The sequence below is a fragment of the Saimiri boliviensis genome, chromosome 15 (assembly GCF_048565385.1).
Source record: "Saimiri boliviensis isolate mSaiBol1 chromosome 15, mSaiBol1.pri, whole genome shotgun sequence".
In the NCBI taxonomy this organism is placed as follows: domain Eukaryota; kingdom Metazoa; phylum Chordata; class Mammalia; order Primates; family Cebidae; genus Saimiri; species Saimiri boliviensis.
The window spans coordinates 80,756,390-80,779,352 of NC_133463.1; the positions used below are offsets into that span (position 1 = coordinate 80,756,390).

Consider the following 22,963-nt stretch of genomic DNA (forward strand, 5'->3'; position numbering starts at 1 on the left):
TACTATAAGCCCATAAGACTGTATTACAGCCACTTCATTCAATCCTTACCATGTGCACGGACAAGCTCATATTACAGATGAGCAAACCAGACTTCAAAGCCAGTACTTATATCCGTGCCTGCTTGTCAGTGAAGCTGCATGCTCCTTGGAGGCTAGTATTTTATTCATTCATGCAAAAAGACTTTGTATCCAGAGTGTCATGTGTTGTATCAGGCTCTGGAATGCAGAGAATGCATGCTTACATGTATGAAGTGTGCCACTAAAAAGCAAGTCTTCAATCTCTTCACACAATTCAACAGAAGGTTCACCCAGCTCAGGTTTTATGATTCTACTTTCCTCTGTATCACTTTCAGCAACTTTCCTTCACTGTGATAAAAAAATTGGACTTTGGATTCTTCAACGTCAAGGCTGTACATTAGAAAATAAAGGAGGAAGCAGTCTCCATCCTATACACACGATGAAATCTACTTGATGGAAATCTTCCCTGATATGTTTAAAAAGTGTTGACAACTTTATCTGAACCCCAGTAAACTCCGTATCTGCATATATGGGAGTGAGTATCACATCGTTATGCAATTATTTATTCACCTATTTGACCATGAGTCCCTTAAGAGCAGAAACTGATTTATTCACCCGTTTCCTCTATTCCTAGCCCAGGGTCTGGCATCTGCTAGGCCTGAAATCAACAGCCTCTGAGTGATCTGTCCGCATGTCTTGAGTTTGATTAGGGTATGTATACAAAACGTAAAGGATTACAGTTTTTCCAAGAAATGGCTTCCCAGCCAAACAAGATACGTTGAAGTTCATTGCACAAAAAGAGGAATTAAAAAAGAAATCTCAGCATTTCCTTTGGTGTTCCAGAACTGTGAAGGGGAATGTTAGTTACTTCCCCAGGAAACCAGAACTCCAGCAAAGGGCGGAAGTCACAGCACCTTGTTTACATCCAAGATCCTGCCATTTTCTTCACAAAAGATGTGTTTGTAAGAGTAACTCGAATATCTATTTGAAGCTTATTTTGAAAATGCTAATGTTTCCCACATTATAAATTAGTAAGAGTCTTCATTCTTTGAAAGTATCACAAAAGCCACTCAGAATTGTGTCAGCAGGATTGAAGTTGTTCATACTTATTTAGAATAACTCTCTTGGGAGTTCCAGATTGGCTTGGGTAACGTAGTGAGACCTCGTCTCTATAAAAAAAGCTAATTTCAAAGAAATAGTGGGCAGGGTGGCATACACCTATGGTCCCAGCTGCGTGGGAGGCTGATGCGGGAGGACTGCTTTGAGCCTAGGCGGTCAAGGCTGCGGTGAACCATGATTGTGCTACTGGACTCCAGCCTGGGAGACAGAGTGAGAACCTGTCTAAAAAGTAAATAAATACAGAAAATAAAATAAATAAATGACATAAATAAAAGGAAAGAACTCTCCTGTTTTATTTGGTGAGAATTAAAAACACGTGATCATACCATAATATTAACAAGGAGACAGCTCCTTTCCCCAAATGCTGACTCGGGCAGTGAGCAGGTTTCGCAGTGCTTCTGAGAATGCTGTAATTCCGGCACATAGTAAGAGCTTAGAAAGCTCAGCTATCTTTAGATACCAGGCATTGAATTCACATATTTACAAACATTTTCAACTCATTTTTTTCCTGAATGACTATCCTACATGAAAAATTAATGACGGGGGAAAAACACTAGAGAATCATCACCATCCTTAGGCTTCAAGACTTCTTAAGAACCACTGAGAAAACAGAGCCACATATTGTGAGCTTTAAGTCACAATATTTTTTTTTACTTATGTGCTAGTTGTCATTGGCACCCTTCCCATACCTCCTCAGGACTCACTCCCAGCCCCTGCCGAAAGTGGCCTAAATGTTTCACGTTTGTCTAAGAAATTTCCCTACCCCCAGGAGCAACCCTTAGCCAGTCATGGTTGGGGTTCAAGGATCATTTCAGGCTGTTCTAGATTGCATTCCAGGGTCCCTAGGAAGACGAAGCCTCAATTGCTGCCACGGGGACCTGCTTAATGATGCGTCCTTATGATCTACATATTCTTTCCTGTCTTATTTCACTTACTTTCCCAATTTTAGTTACTTCTCCAATTTTTCTTGGAATTACCTCCTAAATCATGCACCCTCAGTAGGGATGCTATTCCCTCCCAGGGGACAAAATTGGTGCTGGGAGTATAGAGTGAAAAAATCTTACTCTTTTTATATTTTATATACCAGGCCCATATAACACACAGTTCATAAAGACATACACAGTGTATCAGTAGTATTAACATTTCCTGGGTGGGGGCAATTGGGGGGAAAAAGTCTGGAAAGACTTCTCAAAGGGGAGATAATGGAAATAAGATAGAGCAATTCTGCGATAAATAAACCACATGCACTGAGGCCCCTGCCTCAGCGTCGGCTTCTGGTTGAATACAAATCAGGACAGAATGCCAGCACTCTTCCCAGTGCTCCGTGGGGCCGAGTCCCTCTGTTGCTTCATTTAACCTTTTAAATAACCTGGAAGGCAGGAAAAATTAGGTCCACATTTCAGAGGAGGAAACTGAGGCCACTAGAATTAAAATTAGTTATGGAGACTACAGAGGAAATCAGCAGAAGACTCAAGGTGAGAGCCTGGGTTTCCTGGTGGCTGGGCCTATGTTCCCTGGGCTCTCAGCCACATCTTAGAACTATCTAGAGTGCTTAGCCCATGGCACAGACAAGTAACACTACAAGTAAATGTAAGTGGCTGCTTCTAATAAACATAAATCAGGTCTCCAAGAATGAAACAGACAATGGTGTTACTCCACAGGTGACTTTATAAACCATTCAGTGGATAAAAGCATTAGTCGTCATTAACCTGAAGGTGTTGAATGCCCAATTCAATGTTGAGCTCATGGAGTTCAGAGACTATTTTGTAGTACTCTTGGTAGAAAACCAGATGAGTGGCAGGAAAGCGACAGAAAAAGGGAAATCTTAGCTCTGGGATTTCGGCAGAAAGAGAAGACCTCTTTGGCAAAAGTCCGGGTAGGGATGCCTGATCCCTCAGCCCGACCTGTGTTTACTCCTCCTTCTCTTCATTTACAAACACCTCAGATAAATCAAGAAGAAAATGTGGCCCTGATTGATAACTCATCGTGCCCTTGAGAAAAAAATTCTGAACCAATATCCCTAGCTTTTCTGAGATAAAGTGAAAGACCCCATCAAGCAAAACTACACTTCAGACAGGACTGGACTCAGATCCTAAGGTAGCTGTGAACCCAGAGGAGACAAGACTCCCCTAATGACACTGCCGTTGGAGGCTTGCGGTGATGCCAACGTGGCTGAATGGATGCCAGCCTTGCGTGAAGACCTGGTCTGGGCCATCCCCTTAGCAGTACAACCTTAGGCAAGTTTCAAATGGCCCTGAGCCTTCCTTTCCTCTTCTCAAAGGTCCCTTCCAGCTCCAACAGCCCCTGATTTTTGTAGGCTGCCAAGCGCCTCTCTCTGTGCCGGGACCATAAATCCCATAAATTGCTGCTAAGTAACTGCTGATTAGTGTGATTAGATTTGCTGATTATTAAGTACTGCTGGTTTCATTTTTCAGCCTGGCATTACCATGGGGAGAGGCATCCATAGCTGATACATGAGACAGCTGATAGCGAGCGAGACGAAGCAAAAGCTGGGATCGAAGAGACAGGCAGAAGGAGAGAGATGAATAGTCTGATAGGGCGAAGTGATCTTCCATAAGGACACATGGCCTGGGCTAGAAAAGCAAACTCTCCTAGCCCAGGACTTCCAAGTCTTATTGAGTAAGATTTCACTCCATCTCCCTAAGAAGACAACATCAAGGCAGAAAAAACCCTAAACTGCTGTAACGAGTTTACAAAGAACCTCAGGGGTCAAAGACAAAGAGGCTATCCATAGCCTGCCTGCCTTTGGGTAGGACACCAGCTTAGGAGAACTAGGTTTGGTGATTTGTAGGCAGGCACCTGCTGTAGGTGTTATAGTTACTAATGCACGTAAATCAGCTTACCCTGACATTAAACAGATGGTGGTGTTGCCCAAGAGGTGATATTATAAAATGTGAAATGATGTAAAAGAGTTAGCTGTTATTAGTAATATGCTGCTTCACAGAGCTTGACCCAACTGTTACACTCTTGCAAAATGCAGATGATTTTACATGACTCTTAAAAAGGAGCACATGGAGAGGAGAAGAGGTTCCCAACCCTGAGGAACTGAATTCAGTACAGAGAGAAGCCCACCTCAGAGGGAAGCCAGCCGGCGCCCATGTATGGGATACTTCATGAGCCCACAGCGTAAGTTCTCACTCTTACTTAGTCATACATAATATACAAATGCAATCTTACTCCTGAGTTGTAATCCAATTTATTCCCTAGAGAAAACATTTCAAACAACTATTCTATCCCTTCTGTGGTAGAATGAAAAATCTCATACAACAAGGCTATGATTTGGATGGAATTTGATGTGCATCCCAAGACACCTGCAAAATCAGAGGGGCCCTGAAAACTTCAAATTGATTTCAATTTTCTTAACTCCAAACCTAATACTCTCTTTGTCCTTTCAGAAGGTGATCACCTTGGGAAGCTGACATCCCTATAGACACAGGTGCTGAGGTATACAGTTAATAGGTGCCCAATACAAACAAGCAGTGATGGTCAGGTGATGCAGCATAGAAATGTGGCAAATCTGTGCATGGGCAGATGCTTGAACCCAATATAGACAAAGTCCTAATTGTGGGACCCACCTGATCCTTCTACAGCTTTAGGAAAATACTACCTTGGTGTGCCAACACTTGCACTCTCACACATTGTCTCACAGGATTCTCATACCAATTCTATGCAGCAGGTATTACGATGCCCATTTTGCAGACTGTGGAAAGTGAAGTGTCCAACTCACATAATTAATGCTGATCTCCTGAAAGCTTACCCAATGTACTTCTGACTAACCCAGGGCTGTTCCGGGCTATCCAAAATAAGGACCACAGAGCATGGTATCTAAAAAGGGTTTTTATTCAGTCCACATTTGAAGACCTTTTCCTTGCTTCCCTTGATACTGTTCCACTTGTCAAAAGATGACATAAATCTTGTTTGCATTCCGTCAAGACCTCCAGATCCAGACCGAAAAGAAAAAAGGAGCAGGGACCCTGACCGGTGGGAAAATACCATAGGATCACACTTGATTTATGCAACTTTTAAACATTTACGGAATTTTTTTTATTGCATTTTCGGTTTGGGGGTACATGTGAAGAACATGCAAGATTGCTGCATAGGTACACACATGGCAGTGTGGTTTGCTGCCTTCCTTCCCCTCACCTGTATCTGTCATTTCTCCCCATGCTATCTCTTCCCACCTCCCCACCCCCCCGTCCCTCCCCCATTTCCCCCCAACGGACCCCAGTGTGTAGTGCTCCCCTCCCTGTGTCCATGTGTTCTCATTGTTCAGCACCCGCCTATGAGTGAGAACATGTGGTGTTTGATTTTCTGCTCTTGTGTCAGTTTGCTGAGAATGATGGTTTCCAGGTTCATCAATGACCTAAAAATAGAAATCCCATTTGACCCAGCAATCCCATTACTGGGTACATATCCAAAGGAATATAAATCATTCTACTGTAAGGACACATGCATTTATGGAATTTTAAAAAAATGAATACAAACTTGAAAGTAGGAGCTTGGAAATAATGCAAAAATAATTTAGCATTGAATTGAAGAAAATTTGCATTCCATTCTCCAAGCAGGAAACGGAGACCAGGCATCACTTGGACAAACAGTAATACCTTCATCTCATCCCTGGATGCTTAAACCTCCCTTGAAGAAGTCTCCATTGATACAACACAACATAGGAGGGTTAGGAATGTTTCCTTTTCCTGCTCTCCTGAGGTTCCTCATTTGCATTCTATTATTGCATTCGCTAGACTATTTAAATTTAGTCATTCCCAGTCTCTCTCTCCATAGAGAAAGAACTATGGCTCATCTCCCTCACCAGCCTGGCACAAGGTTTGGCAACAGTGTCTACACACAGAATCCATGAATCCAAGAAAGCCCATTTTGCTCAGTCAACAGTTCTTAGGCTGGCTTCATGCTGGAATTGCCTCAGGACAATGCCTGTCATCAGGACTCACGTGTCTGCTTTGTGTGTTTGTATGTGTTGTCTTCTTTTTAAACTATTTGTAACATTTTTATTTCTAAAAATTTGTTTAAAGTTAGGTGAATAATATAACATACACATATATTCTCTTTACCTGGATTCACCAATTATTAGTTACGTTTGCCATATTTTCTTTTTCTCTTTCTCATTCTGGGTGTGTGTATTGTGTGTGTGCATCCACACACGCAATCCCATTGTCTGTATGTGTGCTGAACCATTTGAAAGTAAGTTGGAAACATCATGAGTTGTCACCACTAACTACTGCACCATGCATCTCTTTAAAGAACAGAACACCCACTTACATAACCACAATGAAATTATCAAACTCAAGAAATTAAATTGTGATACAATGATGTTATCTAATCTTGAGGCCATGTTCAACTTTTCTTAGTTATCCTTGTATAATATCCTCTGTTATTTCTTTTGTTCAATTCAGGAATCAACAGTGCATTCAGTTATTATGTCTCTTTAGCCTCCCTAAACTGAGACAGTTCCCCTCTTCTTCTTTTATTTGTTTGGTCATGACATGAAGCCTTTGGAAGAGACCATGCCAGATACCTAGCAGGATGCCCCACAATTTGAATTTGTCTGAATCTTTGTGATTAGATTCAGATCATTTTAGGCATCATTGAAGGTAAGTTGTACATTTCCACTGAATTATATCAGAAGGATGGGTTAGTCCGTCTCATTATGCACAAGTTTGATAACTTTTGTTCAGGTGGAGTCTGCCGGATTTCTCTCTTATGGTATCTTTTTGCTGAGGTGATTCATGTGCATGTCAAGGTTTGAGAGGCCTGGCTATGCAAAGTGTGGTCGGCAGAGTAGCAGCATTGGTTTTTCCCCGGGAATTTGTCAGAAATGCATCTAGCTATCAAGGACCCAGGAGGGAAGAGTGCTAGTCTCCCTTTGTTAATCCTCCTCTGAGTACACCATGACATGGTGAAAGAAGCACCACCCAGGAGTGAGGACTCATGTGTGACTCCAGCTGTGCCACTTCAGTAGCTTTAAGAGCCTGGGCAGATCACCTACCTTCTCAAAACCCCTTACTCATTTGTAAGAGAGCCACTGCTCAACCTCCCCCTGTCAATACAAATGGCCACCTGAGATGACTGCCAAGGGAAGTGTGCATTGATTTCACGAGGGTTGCAAGAAGGTATCAAATTAGATATGATCAAGAGGAGAAGCAAAAGAGAGAAATTATTACTAAATGCCTATACTGACATATCTAGGTGTTTCATATCCATCATCTCAATGAAATTTCACAACAATGCAGAATAATGAAATGACCTCTATGCCTTACCATATACAAAATAAACTCAAGATGGATTAAAGACTTAAAAGTAAGATCTAAAACTACAAAAATCCTTGAAGAGAATAGAGCAAATACCTTACGACCCTGGTCTAGACAAAGATTTTATACCCAAGACCTCAAAAGCATAGGCAACAAAACAAAAAATGAGCAAATGGGCCTATTTTAAACTAAACAGTTTCTATGTAGCAAATGAAACAATCAGCAGAGTGAAGAGACAACCCATTAAATGGGAAACAAAATCACAAACTATTCATCAACAAGGGACTGATACCTAGTATAAACAGGAAACTCAGCAGTTAAAAAAAATCCCATTACAAAGTAGACAAAGGATATTAATAGATATTTCTTAAAAGTAGACATATATATGGCCAACAGATATATGAAAAGATGTTCAATCTCACTAATTATCAGGAAAATGCAAATCAAAACCACAATGAGATACCATCGTACCCCAGTTAGAATGGTCATTATTAAAAGGACAAAAAATAACAGATGCTGATGAGGATTCTGAGAAAAGGAAGTCTTGCTTACTTTTGGTGGGAAAATTATGGCTGTAAATTAGTACCGCCACTATGGAAAGCAATATGGAGATTTCTCAGAAAAACTGAAAATAAAACTATCACACCATCTAGCAACCACTACTGGGTATTTATCCAAAGGAAAAGAAATTAATGTATTGAAGAAATATCTGCACTCTCATGTATATTGCAGCAGTATTCCCAATAACAAAGTAAGGAATCAACCTAAGTATCTATCAATGGATGGATGGATAAAGAAAATATCTATGTACACAATGGAATACTAGTCAGCCATGAGAAAATGAAATCATGTCATTTGCAGCAACTTGGATGGAACTGGAAGTCATTATGTTAATGAAATAACCCAGGCACATAAAGACAAATATCATGTGTTCATACCTATATGTGAGAGCTAAAAAAGTTGATCTCATGGAGGCAGAGAATAAAATGATAGATACCAGAGGCTGGGAAGGATGAGTGTGCAGGAGTAAGGGAATAAAGAGAAGTTAGTTGATGGGTACAAACATACAGTCAGAGGCAATAAGTTCTAATGTTTAATATCAAAGAAGGGTGACTACAGTTAATAACAATGTACTGTATAATTCAAAACAGCTAAGAGAGGACTTGAAATGTTCCTGACATAATCATAAATACTCCAAGTGACAGATGCCCCAAACACCTTGACTTGATAATTACACAGTCTACACGTGCAATGAATTAGCATATGTATCTTATAAATATATACAGATATTATCCATCAATTTAAAAAAGTCACAACAGCCTTGGGAGGTAGGCATCATTATCTTCATATTAGAAACAAAGAAATGGAAATTCAGAAAGTTTGAGCAAATTACTCCAGGTTACACAGAAGAAACAGTAGAGTTAAATTCAACCAAGGTTTGATCCCAAAGAGTATGCTCTTACTGCTGAATAAAGAATGACAACTTCTCAAAATCCCTGCTTCTCAAAATGAGAAGGAAATTGCCAATACTGAGGAAGGAAATGCAAACAGAGATTAGTGGGATGAAAAAAGGTGAGGATTGATTCAGAATGTTAAGAAAGGCAACATCAGGTGGTAGATGAGAAAGAATAAAATACATGGGAGTTGAAAAGGAGAATGAGCGAAATAGACTCAGAGAAATGGAAGTGCCAAGATAGTTGAAATCAGCTTTGTCTAGAGAAAAACTGATGTTACTTCAGTAATGAATTACAATTTATAGGCATGGCTAAGATACTGCTGGAGAAATTCATTCTGCTCTGGCTGGGAGGTTGACTAGATGACCAAATTCCGAGATTTCTCCTAGCTAGATTCTCCAAGGTTGTCATTAATGTATATGTTCCATTAGGCAGAGATTGTTTTGTTTGTTTACTGCTATGTCTCTAATATCTAGAAGAGTGCCTGGCACAGAGAAAGCATTAAAAAATATTAACTGATCAACATTAACAACACAAACATCTACTACTGAGTGTTTCTTTCATGTAAAGTGCTCTTAGCTTCACAAGAGCTTGTAACTTACTGATAACATTTTTCAGATGAAGAAATTGAAGCCCAAAGATACAGCAACTTGCCCAAGACCATACCAGCTATAAGAAGCAAAACAAGTTTGGAAGCCCAAATTTCTCTTACCCCCAAATTGGGAAGACTATGCATTACTGACAGTGTTAAGTGGGCATTCAGTGTCTCTCCTCCGCCATGAAGACAATAGATCTTCTTGTCAACATGCTAAGTCCACTGGGAAGGCCCTTTATGTTCCAGAGCAGCTGCTGGCTGCGTGTGTTTCACTACCCAGTCTTGCCTGCCAGATGTCCCTGGAGCCAACATACCCCAGAATGCAATCAGTGGGTATTTTTTTGTGATCATTTTCCTTTGGTTTGTCAACAGGAGAGTGATTGATCGCAGCTGGCTGTGGCAAGATGGTCAGGGCAGTAGGATGCCTATGCAGTGCCAAATGAGATGAATGCCAAGATGAAGCCAGCATCTTTTCACTAACAGGCTAGGAAGGGGGAGTCCCTAGACAGCCTCAGGACAGTCACAGTATCAGGTGTGTATGACTTTTAAGGAGATCCCAATTCAGAATTAACTAATGAATGTTGAATGTCTGCTGTTGGGCTAACTGCATTCATACACACTATTCTTTGAGCCTAAAAACCACCCTGTGACAGGGTGGTGGAATCATCCCCAACTTACGGGTCATCCGCAACCTGACTCCTGCAAAGTCACAGAGACATAAGGCAGTCCAGATGTGAACTCCAAGTCCAGCATGTTTTTCACAAAATCAGAACCTCTTTTAGTCATACGGATAAAAAAAAAACAGAGAAGTGATCAGCCTCCCTCAAGTTAAAGCATGGTTTCCAATCTTTTTTTCCCTCCCCATAGTCCATTTTTGTACTTCTAAGAACTGTTCTTATAATGAAAGTCTTATAATGCTGACTTTGACTACTTACTACTACTGTGATGATAATAAAGCTATTGCAGCAAATTCCTGATTAGCCAGAATCCTTGGAGAATGCTTTCATGAATCCATTCTTCAAATGCTTACTTAGTACCTACCAGGCACTCAGCCTGCTGAGGAGTGGTAAGGCTACAGGAGAACACACAGCTCCCATTCTCAAGTAGCTCTCAGTTCAACAGGACAGAGAAGCAGAGATCAATAAAATGCAAGGTACAAAATTTTATGTCTGGGGAAGCTGGGCCAAGATGAAGGCAAGTCACCAGGTGAAAATAGGGGATGGACATTTGATATGGTTTGTCTCTGTGTCCCCACCCAAAACTCATCTCAAATTGTAATCCCCACACGTTTCGGGAGTGGTCTGGTGGGAGGTGACTGAATTGTGGGCGTGGACTTCTCCCTTAATCTTCTGGTGATAGAATTCTCACAAGATCCAGTTGTTTGATAAGTGTGTGACTCTTCTCCTTCACTCTCACTCTCTCTTCTACCACCATGTAAGACATGCCTGCTTCCCCTTCTGCCATGATTGTTAAGTTTCCTGAGCCTTCCGCAGCCATGTGGAACTGTGAGTCAATTAAACCTCTTTCCTTTATAAATTACCCAGTCTCAGGTATTTCTTTATAGCAGTGTGAAAATGGACTAATACAGGAAATTGGTACCTGGAGTTTGAGGCACTGCTATAAAGATACTTGAAAATATGGAAGAGACTTTGGAACTGGGTAACAGGCAGAGGTTGAAACAGTCTGGAGGGCTCAGAAGAAGACTGGGAGATATGGGAAGGTTTGGAACTTCTCAATGACTTACTGAATGGTTTTGATCAAAATGCTGATAGTGATATGAACAACGAAGTCCAGGATGAGGTGGTCTCAGACGGAAATGAGGAACTTATTGGGAACTGGGATAAGGGTCACTCATGCTATCCTTTAGCAAAGAGACTGGTAGCATTTTGCCCCTGCCCTAGAGATCTGTGGGAATTTGAAGTTCAGAGAATGATTTAGGGTGTCTGGTGGAAGAAACTTCTAAGCAGCAAAGCATTCAAGAGTCAACCCGACTTATTCTGAAAACATTCAGTTATACGTGTTCACAAAAGTATGGTTTGAAATTTATCATATTGTAACTCATATTTAAAAGGAAAAGTGGAACATAAGGATTTGGAAAATTTGCAGCCTGATCATGTGGCAGAAAAGAAAAACAATGCATTTTCTAGGGAGGAATTCAAGCCAGTTGCAGAAATATGCTTAAGTAATGATGAGCTGAATGTTAATAGCCAAGAAAATAGGGAAAATGTCTCCAGGGCATGTCAGAGAATTTTGTGACAGCCCTTCCCTTCATAAGCCCAGGGGCCTAGGAGGGAAAAATGGTTTCTTGGGCCAGGCTGAGGGCCCCACTGCTCTGTGCAGCTACTGGACTTGGTGCCCTGTGTCCCAGCTGCTCCAGCTCCAGCCATGGAACAAGGTACAGGTTGGCCCGTTACTTCAGAGTGTGCAAGCCCTGAGTCTTGATGGCTTCTGTGCGGTGTTGGGCCTGTGGGTACACAGGAGACAAGAGTTGAGCTTTGGGATCCTCCACCTAGATTTCAGAGGACATACTGGAACATCTGGACGTCCACACAGAAGCCTGCTGCAGGAGTGCAGCCCCCATAGAGAACCTCCGTGAGGGTAGTACAAGGGGAAATGTGAGGTTGGAGCCCTCACATAGAGTCCCCACTGGGACACTGCCTAGTGGAGCTGTGAGAAGAAGGCTATTGTCCTCCAGACCCCAGAATGGTAGATCCACAGACAGCTTGCACCGTGTGCCTAGAAAAGCCACAGGCACTCAGTGCCAGCCCATGGAAACAGCCACAGGAGTTGAACCCTGTAGCACCACAAGGGTGGCGCTGCCCAAGGCCTGGAAGCCCACCCCTTGCATCTGGGTGCCCTGGATGTGAGGCATGGAATCAAAGGAGATTATTTCGGAGCTTTTGAAATGAATGCCTTGCTGGGTCGCAGATGTGCATGGGGACTATGGCCCCTTTGTTTTGGCCAATTTATCCCATTTGGAATGGGAATATTCACCCAATGCCTACACTCCCATTGGACCTTAGAAGTAACTAATTTGTTTTTGATCTTACAGGTTCATTGGCAGAAGCAATTTGCTTGTTTCAGATGAGTCTTTGGACTTTTTTTTTTAGTTAATGCTGGAATGAGTTAAGACCTTGGGGCACTGTTGGGAAAGCATGATTGGTTTTGAAATATGAACAGGACATGAGATTTGGGAGGAAGCAGGGGCAGAATGATACAATTTGGCTCTACGTCCCCACCCAAATCTCATCTCAAATTGTAATCCTCACATGCTGTGCAAGTGGCCTGGTGGGAAGTGACAGAATCATGTGGGTGGACTCTCCCCTTGTTCTTATTGTGATAGAATTCTCAGGAGATCTGGCTGTTTGGTAAGTGTATGGCTCTTCCTCTTTGTTCTCTTTCTCCTGCCACAATGCAAGACATGCCTTGCTTCCTCCTCCCCTTCCGCCATGATTGTAAATTTCCTGAGAAACTTACAATTGTAAATTCCTCAGCCATGTGGAACTGTGAGTCAATTAAACTTCTTTCCTTTATATATTACCCAGTCTCAGGTGTTTCTTTATAGCACTGTGAAAACAGACTAATACAGCATTTGAGGCAAAAGAAGCCAGGTAAAGGTTTGATGGATTTCCACATTTCCTATATTCTACCTTTAGGAAGGAGAAAAAAAAAAAATCTCATCTCATCTCATTAGCCTGGTTCATTAAAAGAAAAAAAAAAAAAAAGCTGCACTAGGTTACAGACCTATGGTCAGCCCAGCCCAATTTCCTGGGCCCACTGTTCCATTAGTCACAGTCCAGAACAAGAAAATGGATGCTTGAAAGTATAAACTTCAATGCAAAATCCTGAATCATCAAGGAAAAGTTCAGTTATGTTCACTTGACTGGACTGTCTGCTAAGCTGGAGGAAGAATGTACTGTGCATCTACTAAGTATGCTTCACTCTTAGGAGCTCAAAGTCAATTCAACACAGGTTTTGCTATGTAACTCCCGATTTATTAGAATCTGCAATCCCACCACCATCCCAGTTCATCCTCCATTTTCCTAACACTGTGGCTCCCTAGGTTCTGACCAGCCACCAGCTTGAATCCAAACTCCCATCTCTAGCCATATGCCAACTGAGAGCTAGCACGGGGAGGCCAAGACATTACTCAGGACCCTGCATTAACAATGGGGAAAGGGGCACCCAGTGACGCTCAGCAAAATGCCCAGGGTCCCACGATTGCTGGCAGAGGATCAGAACTGGGATCTGGGCTTGGAAACAGAGTGAATGCATTGCATTCAAATGTGAGCTCCAGAAACCTTAGCTGTGTGATCGTGGACAAGTGATTTTTCTCTCTTGAAGTTTTCATATCTTTATCCAATGGAGATAATAATTTCCATCTAATAGTACTGTGTGAGAATTAAATAAAATTAGTATATTTGCATATTTGCATATATATGTATTTGCATATATAGTTTCTAGCTAGGTAACTGTCTTCCCTCTCACAAACTCTCAAATCTTCTGGGATCTTTTTTGGGATAAAAAGCTCCAGGTTTTGGCATTCTCAAATCTGCTTCCAGGTGATATTCTAGAGAAAAACAATTGAGGCTCAGTCAGTAACAGGCTTTACCTATTCCCTTCCCCAGACTGAGCAAGGCAGGACTGGAGGTGCTGGCTGGGAAAGGTGGGAAGAGAAGAAAGTGGGAGCCCACATGCTTCCATAGGACCCCAGGATTTCTAGTCAATACGTACTGAACATCATGTACATATGAAAGGACACATGAATCCCTGTGTGACTGTGTGCACTCAACGAACTTATGCCTTTTTAACTATCACATATTCCAGTATTCACTTCACTTCAACTAAACATATTGCCAGAGAGAGATGAATGTATTTTAATCCTTTTTTGCCACCTAAGAAGAGCAAATGAAAGAGCAACAATTATTAAGCCCTCTCTCCAGACAGACCCCCACCAACACCTGCAAATACACACACACGCACACACACACACACACACACACACACACACACAGATGCAGACACCAAAATCCACGTTCCTGGGAAAATGCCCCACTCCCACCCCACCCCTCCTGCTGGTTCCTTAGTTTCCGGGAAGACACCATCTCCAGGCTTGGTAACCTCCTTGCAGAAACCTGTTGCTAAATCTGAGGTCCTGTGTGGACGCCCCCACCTGGTGGCCGAATCTGGAAAAACGTTTCCAACCAAGGAAGACTGGCAGGTAGTGAAACTCCAAGGTTCCTGAGCCCTTCCGACTACATCCGTCATGGGTGAATTGGAAGAGAACAGAGAGGAAAATCCACTGCTAAACGCTTGAGGGATGGAAGGGAGCCAAGGTCATAGGCAATTCCCTGCCAAAACCCTGGTACAGTACAGCTTCCTAGAAGCAGCCATCAGGATGACTAAACCAGAACCAGGAGGCAGAGCTTGGTAGCTGGACGTGCCCTGCCAGCTCCGAGGTGGGCGCTGACAGCTTAGATTTCCAATCCTGAGTGTGGAGCACCCTCACCATCCTCTCCCCCACCCAAATACGGGTAGATTTTCCATCTCCGGTGGCAGGTGCAGAGGGAGTCCCTTCTTCCTTCTGGCCATGCATTTACATCCAGACTAGCAAGGAGATTCTTTCTAGGAGAACAGTGCCTGGGAGCAAACCTCCAGGCCAAGCCCCTCACATTCCCGGTGCCCTCGCCCAGCCAAAGCAGGAGAAGGGGCGGCGACTGAGGCTGAGGGAATATCGAACCCCAAACCAAGGAGATGTTTCATCCAAAAGAGTCCCTGGCCCCCTCACCTTCTGGATCTGTGAAGCCCCAGCCCGTCAGTCTAGGCTTAGACCCACATATTTCCATTCACTTCCCTAAAAGGAATCCTAAGACATGCATTTCGGCCAGTCCCAGCTCCCAATCAGAGCAGCACCAGGTTCTTCCCTATACCAGTATCCAGCGCTAGGATGGGCGGCACAAGCAAGCAACACACACACACACACACACACACACACACACACACACACTCCTCTCTCTCTCTCTTCCCCCACCCCCCGCTATGAGCGGTGCGCACCCCCACCCATCCCCAACTAAACTCAGTGGCGATCCCAACAGAAGGGATCCACCCGAAACAGAAACACAGCGCTCATGGGAGGATCTGCTTTATCCTCTTCAACCCTCACATTAATTGGAAAAACCCACATAATTCTTTTAAGCTTCCAAAGCAACACCCGGAGGAGATGTCATAAATGCGCACCCGCGCGCGCACACATCCGCCCAAATCAGCAGGGGAACCACGCTTCGTTTTTTAAGCCCCGGTGTGGAACACCCGGAGAGCGGCTCGCGCGCACACACACACACCCCAGGGGAGCGCGCGCTGAGGACGGGCTGCTCTCCCATTCCTGGAGAAGGCATCTGTGGGTCTTAAAGCCCAGAGACTTCCCAGCTCTCACCCCGACCCCAAACCCCCACGCGCGCCGCCGCCGAGGGCGCCCCGAGCGGCCGGGTACTCACACCAGCGCGTGGTAGAGCAGCGCCCAGCCCCGCGGTCTCTCCAGGGCGTCGTAGATCAAAGTTTGGATGCGCCGGTACTTGGCGTTGTTCCTCTTAACGGGGCGGCTCAGCGGGGTCTTGGCCAGGAGCCCGATGCCCTGCGGGGTCCTCCGCTGCCCCTCTTCGCGGCCGCCGCCTTCCAGTAGCAGGGTCCCGTCTTTGTCAGCTCCGGCCCCGAGCGCCAAGGTGACTTGCTCCACGTCGCCGGGCGCCAGCCCCACTTTCCGCTCCTCGTCGCCGGCCGCCGCCGCGTCCCCCCCGGCTGGGTTAGCGGCCCCGCCGCCTCCGCCGCCCCCGTCGCCGCCGCCGCCAGCCGCCCCCGCCGCCCGGCGCGCCTTGAGCCCCATCTGCCTCGCCCCCGCCGGCCGCTTCGCCTTCTCCGCTGCTGCTCTGGGAAGAAGGGGCGCTTGGGGTGCGTGAACGAGGCGGCGGCGGCGGCTGCAAGCCCGGGAACTCCAATGCCATGATCCGCGCGCCCCTCCCCACCCACCCCCCCAAAAGCAGGCAAAGGCGGGCCCCCTGGGGGGTAGGGGAGGCCGGGCAGGGGGTCAAGGGATCACATCCCGCGCGGGTCAGCCGCGGGACCCCGAGGGTCGCGGGCCGGGGGCTGCGGGAAGGCTGGGAGGGCGCGCGAGGCTGGCTCGCAGGCGCTAGGGCGCGCGGCGGCGGGAACCTGGCACCGGCGCTCCGGGGCGGCGGCGGCGGCGGCGGCACCCAGGCCGGCAAGCCCAAGACAGCATCGCAGTTTATTTACAAGCCCGGTGCCAGCCGCCCTCCCGCCCGCCCGCCACACGCGCCGCCGCCGCCGCCGCCTCCTCCCTCCTCCGCCCTCCCACCCGCGCCCCTCCCCGCCCGCTCCAGCCTCAGCCTCGCAGCAGCCGCGGCAGCAGAGGCGAGCGCGCCGCGGGCCGAGCGCACGCCGCCTCTCTCCCTCCCTCCCTCCTTCGTCGGGGTGGGGCCCCATTGTCCCGCCCTGTCGCGGCGGGAGGCCTGGGCCGCGGTGCCCCGCCCCTTCCCGCCGACCCCCACCCCGATTATCTGGGGGACCTCCGATCGCCTGGGCTGCCACCGCCCCCGTTGCAGCCAGGCAGTGCGCTAGGCGGCCGCGGAGCGTGGCTCCCGTAGCTCCCGTGGGCGTTGGGGCTTCCCCTGGATGGGGTGTGACGGGGGTGGGGGGGCAGTGCGGGGAAGAAGAGTAGGGGAGGAAGGACTAGGGGGTGGTCTCCTTCCAAACACTGGCTCTGTGGTTGCAGCTTTATCAATTTCCCTAACCCGCTACCCTGCTTCTGGGCTTCAGAGGTAAAATCCAAGTTGTTGGGTTGGACATGCCTGGCGCACCGCGAACGCACCCGCTCTGTGGTAGCGAAGCTTGTGACCGCCTTCCCTCTGGTTCGTGATTCAAGGTGGATGCCGCGGCCCTCGCTCGCCCAGTCCTTGAACACCACCTCCACCAGCCTGGGTGGGCAGAAGGCTGAAGAAATGCAGTCAGAATCCTCGGTTCCAGCATTACTCCCGACTTGCACCCAGGCCAGTCATTCCTTCTCTCCTCCAAATTTCCAGTCATTCAACCAATCTTTAAGCCCCTCCACCCCCCATGAACTTCCCTAGCGAAGGGCAGTGATCTTTATCCTGAAGATATGAGGTCTCTGCACTTGTGAGACCCGCGTCCTGGTTGGTGGAAGACAATGAAAAGACAAATTTTAACTGCAGAATTTCCAATATTTGTAAATACTATGTGGTAAGAAAATAGAGTGCTGTGCTATAGTGACTGGGGGAGCCTCTCTAAACTGGCTGGTCGTAGAAGGCCTCATCTTGGAGATGACACTTCGAGGTGAGATCCCAATGACAAACTGGGAGCAACTATGTAAACGTCTAGAGAGCCCTCCAAACAGTGGAACAGCAGGTGCAGAGAGGAAGGGTGTCTTGAGCTTAATGAGAGGAGAGTAAAGTGAGGCCACGGTTAGGCAAAGGCTAGACCTTGGAAGCCACTGACTAAGGACAGGATCATCCTGCCCTTCTTCCATGACCACAGCCATCGGAGAGGCCTCCATTCCTGCGGCCCGGTGGCACCTGGTGCTCCTTTCCTTCCTACTCTCTCAGCTCATGTCTGTCAGCTGGGGTGGAGGGGCGAGGCTGTGAACAAGGCCAATAATCTATCCCTGGTGTATAAGAAAAGAGGAATCAGAGGCCTGCAGGAACGCCAGCTCTGGATTTGCCTGGAGAAATTGGCCAAGGAGAGCATAAGAGACAGGGAAGGAGGGAAGCGGGAAGGGGGAAGGAGGGAAGCGGGAAGGGGGAAGGGGAGAAGGGGGAAGAGGGGAAGCGGGAAGGGGGAAGGGGAGGGAGTAGGAACGCACGGGCTGCAGCAGGGGAGGGGTCAGAGAACCACCACGCTGTAGAATGACTGTAAAAGGGGAAAACCTCCAAAAGGGTCCCCAAATCGAGAAGGGAGGAGTTTCCAGAGGAAGTTAAACTATAAGACTGAAATCATTAAAACACTGCGATCCGTAAAAAAATAAACTCTCGGTGCAACAGAATTGTTTGTCCAGAAACAAACTCTAGTATGGGAACTTAAACAGGAAGAGTCATGACTAGAACCCCAGAGAAAAAGGCTGCTCATTGATGGATGGGTTTTGTGAGGATTGTATGAAATTGCACATGGAAACGTGGCAGCTGCACAGTAGGACCCCCATACGTTGATGATTAGGTTAACACTTGGCAGTGAGTTGAAGTAACCAGTCCGGGCAGGCTCTGGAAAGGAGAAAAACCCCAAGGAAAAGGGAATTGTTTGGATTAGAATATCTCCAAGTGGGAGATGGGCACCGCAAAGCCTTCTCCAGCCCACGTGTTAGCCCTGCTATGCGCAACACACCAAACCCACATGTATTCTTCCTGTCCTAGTCCCATCCCAGCTAACCGGGAAACAGTCTTCCCCTTTACCTATGAGCACCTTTTCCAAAGTTGCTCTTCTCCCTCAGTCTCTTCCTGTTTTGTTCCTTCGTTAAATTTATCACTGCCCAAAATGATTGCATGTACGTTCTGTTTACCTGTTTACTGTTATCTTTCTAAACAAGAGCAGGGACTAAGCATCCTCGTTTCGAATCCTGGAAGCGTGTCTATCACATCACAGGCTCTCAATCTGTGTTTACAGCATGAATGAATGATGAATAAGTGAATGAAGAGTGTAAAGCTCCCAGCACAATGCCTGGCACACAAGCATTCGATGTATGTTTGTGGGTGATATTTTTGTTTTGTTTCATTTCACCTTTGTGAAAGTCTTTATACTTAGGAAGTCTTCCTGCTCCTTTATGCTCCTTGCAACTTAAGAAACATGATAAAAAACATGTTGACAGTATTTAAAATAAAAAGTTTCACTAGATAAACATTAAAAAAAAGAATATGAGTCAAGGAATGTGGAAAGAAGACTTGAGAATTTATTATTGTGCAATTAATCAAAAGTTCATATTCCCAGAATTACAGCTGGGATCCTCAGGTACATGAAGAGAGTCAAATATTACAATTTAAGATAAGGTACAAGGGCTCTTTTCATGCCTCCCGTTAAAGATGAGGTTAAGTCAATAACAAATTCATAACTGAGCCAATTAAACTCAATGATAGGGAAACTGCCAGGTAGTTGAGTCTAGGAAACGGAGTTGCTTCAATGGTTTTATAATCCAATGGCAAGCAGTGTTTAGATTTCTAATAGGGGCTTTGGAAACATCATGAAAAGCAGGGTGTGCACTGAGTATCATTTGAGCAACTGTATAATCACAGCACTCCACAGCACAGGTTTCAGTGAAAGGAAATCAAACATCCTATATCCCATTAGAAGGAAACTTCTCAGAGGGCTAAAGTCCCTGAAAGCCTCAGGTTCTAGCTGAACATGTCACCAAAGAGTTAGTGACACAGTATCCATGAGGACACCAATGAGGCATTCCCCTTCTGGCTTTGAGCCCCAGCTAGAAGTGTAACATTGAAAACCCAGCCACCTGCTTCCCCTCCTCCATGCCTTAGCTTTCATTTTTGCATTTCTCTTTAGCTGGTCTTCATCTCAACGTCCAGGTGAGACATCCAGGTGAACTCTCTCTCCCTTGCAGGTGAGGCACTTCCTGGGAATGAGTAAGTAAAAAGAGACAAAAGGGCTTTCTCTGAGCCTACATTTCTGCCTCTACAAATACTACCTTTCAGGATTGTAAGCATCTAGTGATGAGGCAGTATTCCAGTGGTGGTTATTATGGCTGTCATTGAATGAGTAGGACAGAGTCTCAGGTTCACAGGCATATGCAAATGGTGGTCCTGCTCGTCTCTCTCACTCTGTTCCCCGAACACATTAAATAATTGCTTTAGGCCAATTTTTAATTCACTTTTATTATTTGTTACACAAGAAATGCAAAGTAGTTGTTAGGAAATTATGAAATGTAAATCAGCCAGAAGGCAACAGTAATCATCTTGTTACCCAGAAATACCCTCTGTGAATATTCTGATCATGACTACTGCTAACAGGACTGCAGCATGTCTGACCTGCAAGCAATGGAGATGCTCAGCCCCCAGTGGGCCACCTTCCCTAGGGGACCAGTCAGCCACCTCACAGCAAGTTGATTACATTAGACCTTCTAATCATGTGCAGAGGCAGACATGTGCCATTCTTGGAATAGACTCGTATCCTGGGTACAGAATTGCCTCTCCAACCCTCGATGCTTCTGCCAGCAACACCATCCATGCACTTAGGAATGCCTTATTCGCCGTCAAATAATTCCACATGAAACTACTTCTGATGAAATAATTTGTCCCCAAAATGCTTACTCTGGACCTGGCTCTAAATCTACCTCTGGGCGGAGCCAGTGAGACAGGTCTTTGTAGCCAAGAGCACCCTTTGCTTGTTTGGAGGAGACAGGACAAGTTCCAATTCTGGGCCTAGAAACAACCTGGGCCAAAAGGAAATGTGTTTGGGAAAAATGGATCCCATTCCTACCCTAGATATATTTTTTATTCTTGAAAACCCAATCTCAGCAAATTCTTCAGTTTGCTGCCCTCTTCCCCTCCTCCAGGTCTTCCTCTTGCCTCCCCCTTTCCTAGAACTCATATCACTGTACCCTGGGACAGAGGAACTCTTGCTTCCTTACAGGTGAGACGCCTTCCCAGGAACGAAGGAGAAGAAGCTAAGGAACACCCCTGCACATGTCACTCAGCAGAGGCGGGCAGAGTAGCGTTTAGGGTTTAAATCATCCTGGCTCTGCGACTTCCAGCTTAGTGATCTCAAGCAAGTTTCTGGACTTATATCTCGCCTGTTTCCTCAGCTATACAATGGGACAATGTTTCTTACCCTCCCTGCCTCAGACTTAGTCTGAGTATCATTCCTTCCAGGATCCACGTAGAGGTAGGGCTGTAGGGTTTTGCAGCCTGTGATATACTGTGCGCATTGACTGCATTACTGGAAGGCATCTGACAGCATCATGGAAGGCACTCAAGTCAGGCATGATGGGGAATGAATGAGCTCCAAGCCAAATGGCGCTCACCTTCACTCCAGATGGCAGTGACTAAGGGGCTTAGATTGTTCTCAGTTGGAAAAATATTTCTTTTTCTGCCTCACATTTGCAATGTTTACATTAACCTTTAATTTTGCATGTTTCTTAATGCCACTTTTGTCTTTTATCTTTTAAATAATTATGTTGGGTAAAATATTCAATTTATCTACTTAATGAATTCATTCATTCATCCTTCCAGTGAGCATTCACTGATTGCCTGTTTTATGTGTTGTTCTCCATGTATGAGAAACAGAAGGAAAAAATTCTACGTTTAGTTGCAAAGATGAGCTAATAAAATGCAAAACAATTTACTCATCTTTCTGTGGTCATTGCTGTCAATGACCTGACTCGTGATAGATGCTTATTACTATAATAACATTTATTGAGTGCTTACTGTACACTTGGCACTGGGCTAGTGCTATAGAGAGATTATCTCATTTATTCCTCACAACACGGTTACGAAATAGGCATCATGGCAATTGCTCTTTATATTAAGCATGATGAAAATTATACTTTGGTTAAGTACTGCACCCAACGTTACATGACTAAGAAATGACAGCCCCAGGAGTCAAGCTCAGGTGATCTAACTCCAGAGCCTATACATTGAGCCACTACAGTGTATTATTTCTTGAGAATGCTGTTCCAGGTGGCAGGTTCAGCATAGACAAAGGCTTGGAGGCAAGACAGAGAGTGGAGTTTCCAGGAAAAGTGGTTGTGATGGTTGGAGGCAAGCATGGATGGAACAGAGGCCACATGGGGAAGGCTTTCATATCAGGCTTATAAACTTGGGGGTCATGAGTTACTTTAAGCATAAACTGACCTAGTCCCAGGTGGTTCCACAAAGCGCTTTCTGACAACTCTGTGAAGGAGAGGTGGGAAGTGAGAAAAATCAATTCAATCAGAGAAATTACAAGGCAGAGCCCAGCTGAGAGATGTTGAGGCAGATCTTGGAGAGGAAGGGCTGGCTGCAAGAGGTATTTAGAAAAGGATATTGTCAAGAATTGGTACCTAAAAAAAACGCAGGGCTGGGCCATGGGTCACTTTGCATTTTAGAGGCAGAAACAACCTCCCCACAATGTCCCAGTCTTTCACCATCCTGACTGGGCTCCCTGCTAAGCTGAGCATCCTCTTCTGGCTTCAGTAATTGGCTCCCTGGGCAGTCTGTTCCTTTCTCTCCACCAAACGACACTTCTTCTCTTGGGGTCCTGATTGTTAAAACACCCAGTTTGCCCATGTCTTTTACATATCCCAATTATCCACTGCCATTTTCTCACTAATGAGCCCATGTGTCTTCATTTAAGAGTGTCTGACCCAGAGGCCACTTGCTCAAGGGGGCTGAAGGCAGCAGCCATAGACACTATTCTCAGTGCCTTCAGACAGAAAGGACCGGGGCTGTTTTTCTTACCTCCCTGTCTTAGGGCTTGACTGACTC

General features: G+C 45.5%; 1 protein-coding gene across 1 annotated transcript in view; it reads right to left on the bottom strand.

The window, feature by feature from the left end:
- The window catches only part of KCNQ3 (potassium voltage-gated channel subfamily Q member 3), a 354,490-nt gene extending 337,563 nt beyond the window's left edge, over positions 1-16,927 (bottom strand). The window contains exon 1 of the mRNA XM_010344230.3: positions 15,968-16,927. Coding sequence (XP_010342532.2) covers positions 15,968-16,353 — 386 coding nt within the window. The 5' untranslated portion in view covers positions 16,354-16,927. The remainder of the gene's footprint in view (positions 1-15,967) is intronic.
- Positions 16,928-22,963: the final 6,036 nt, after the last annotated feature.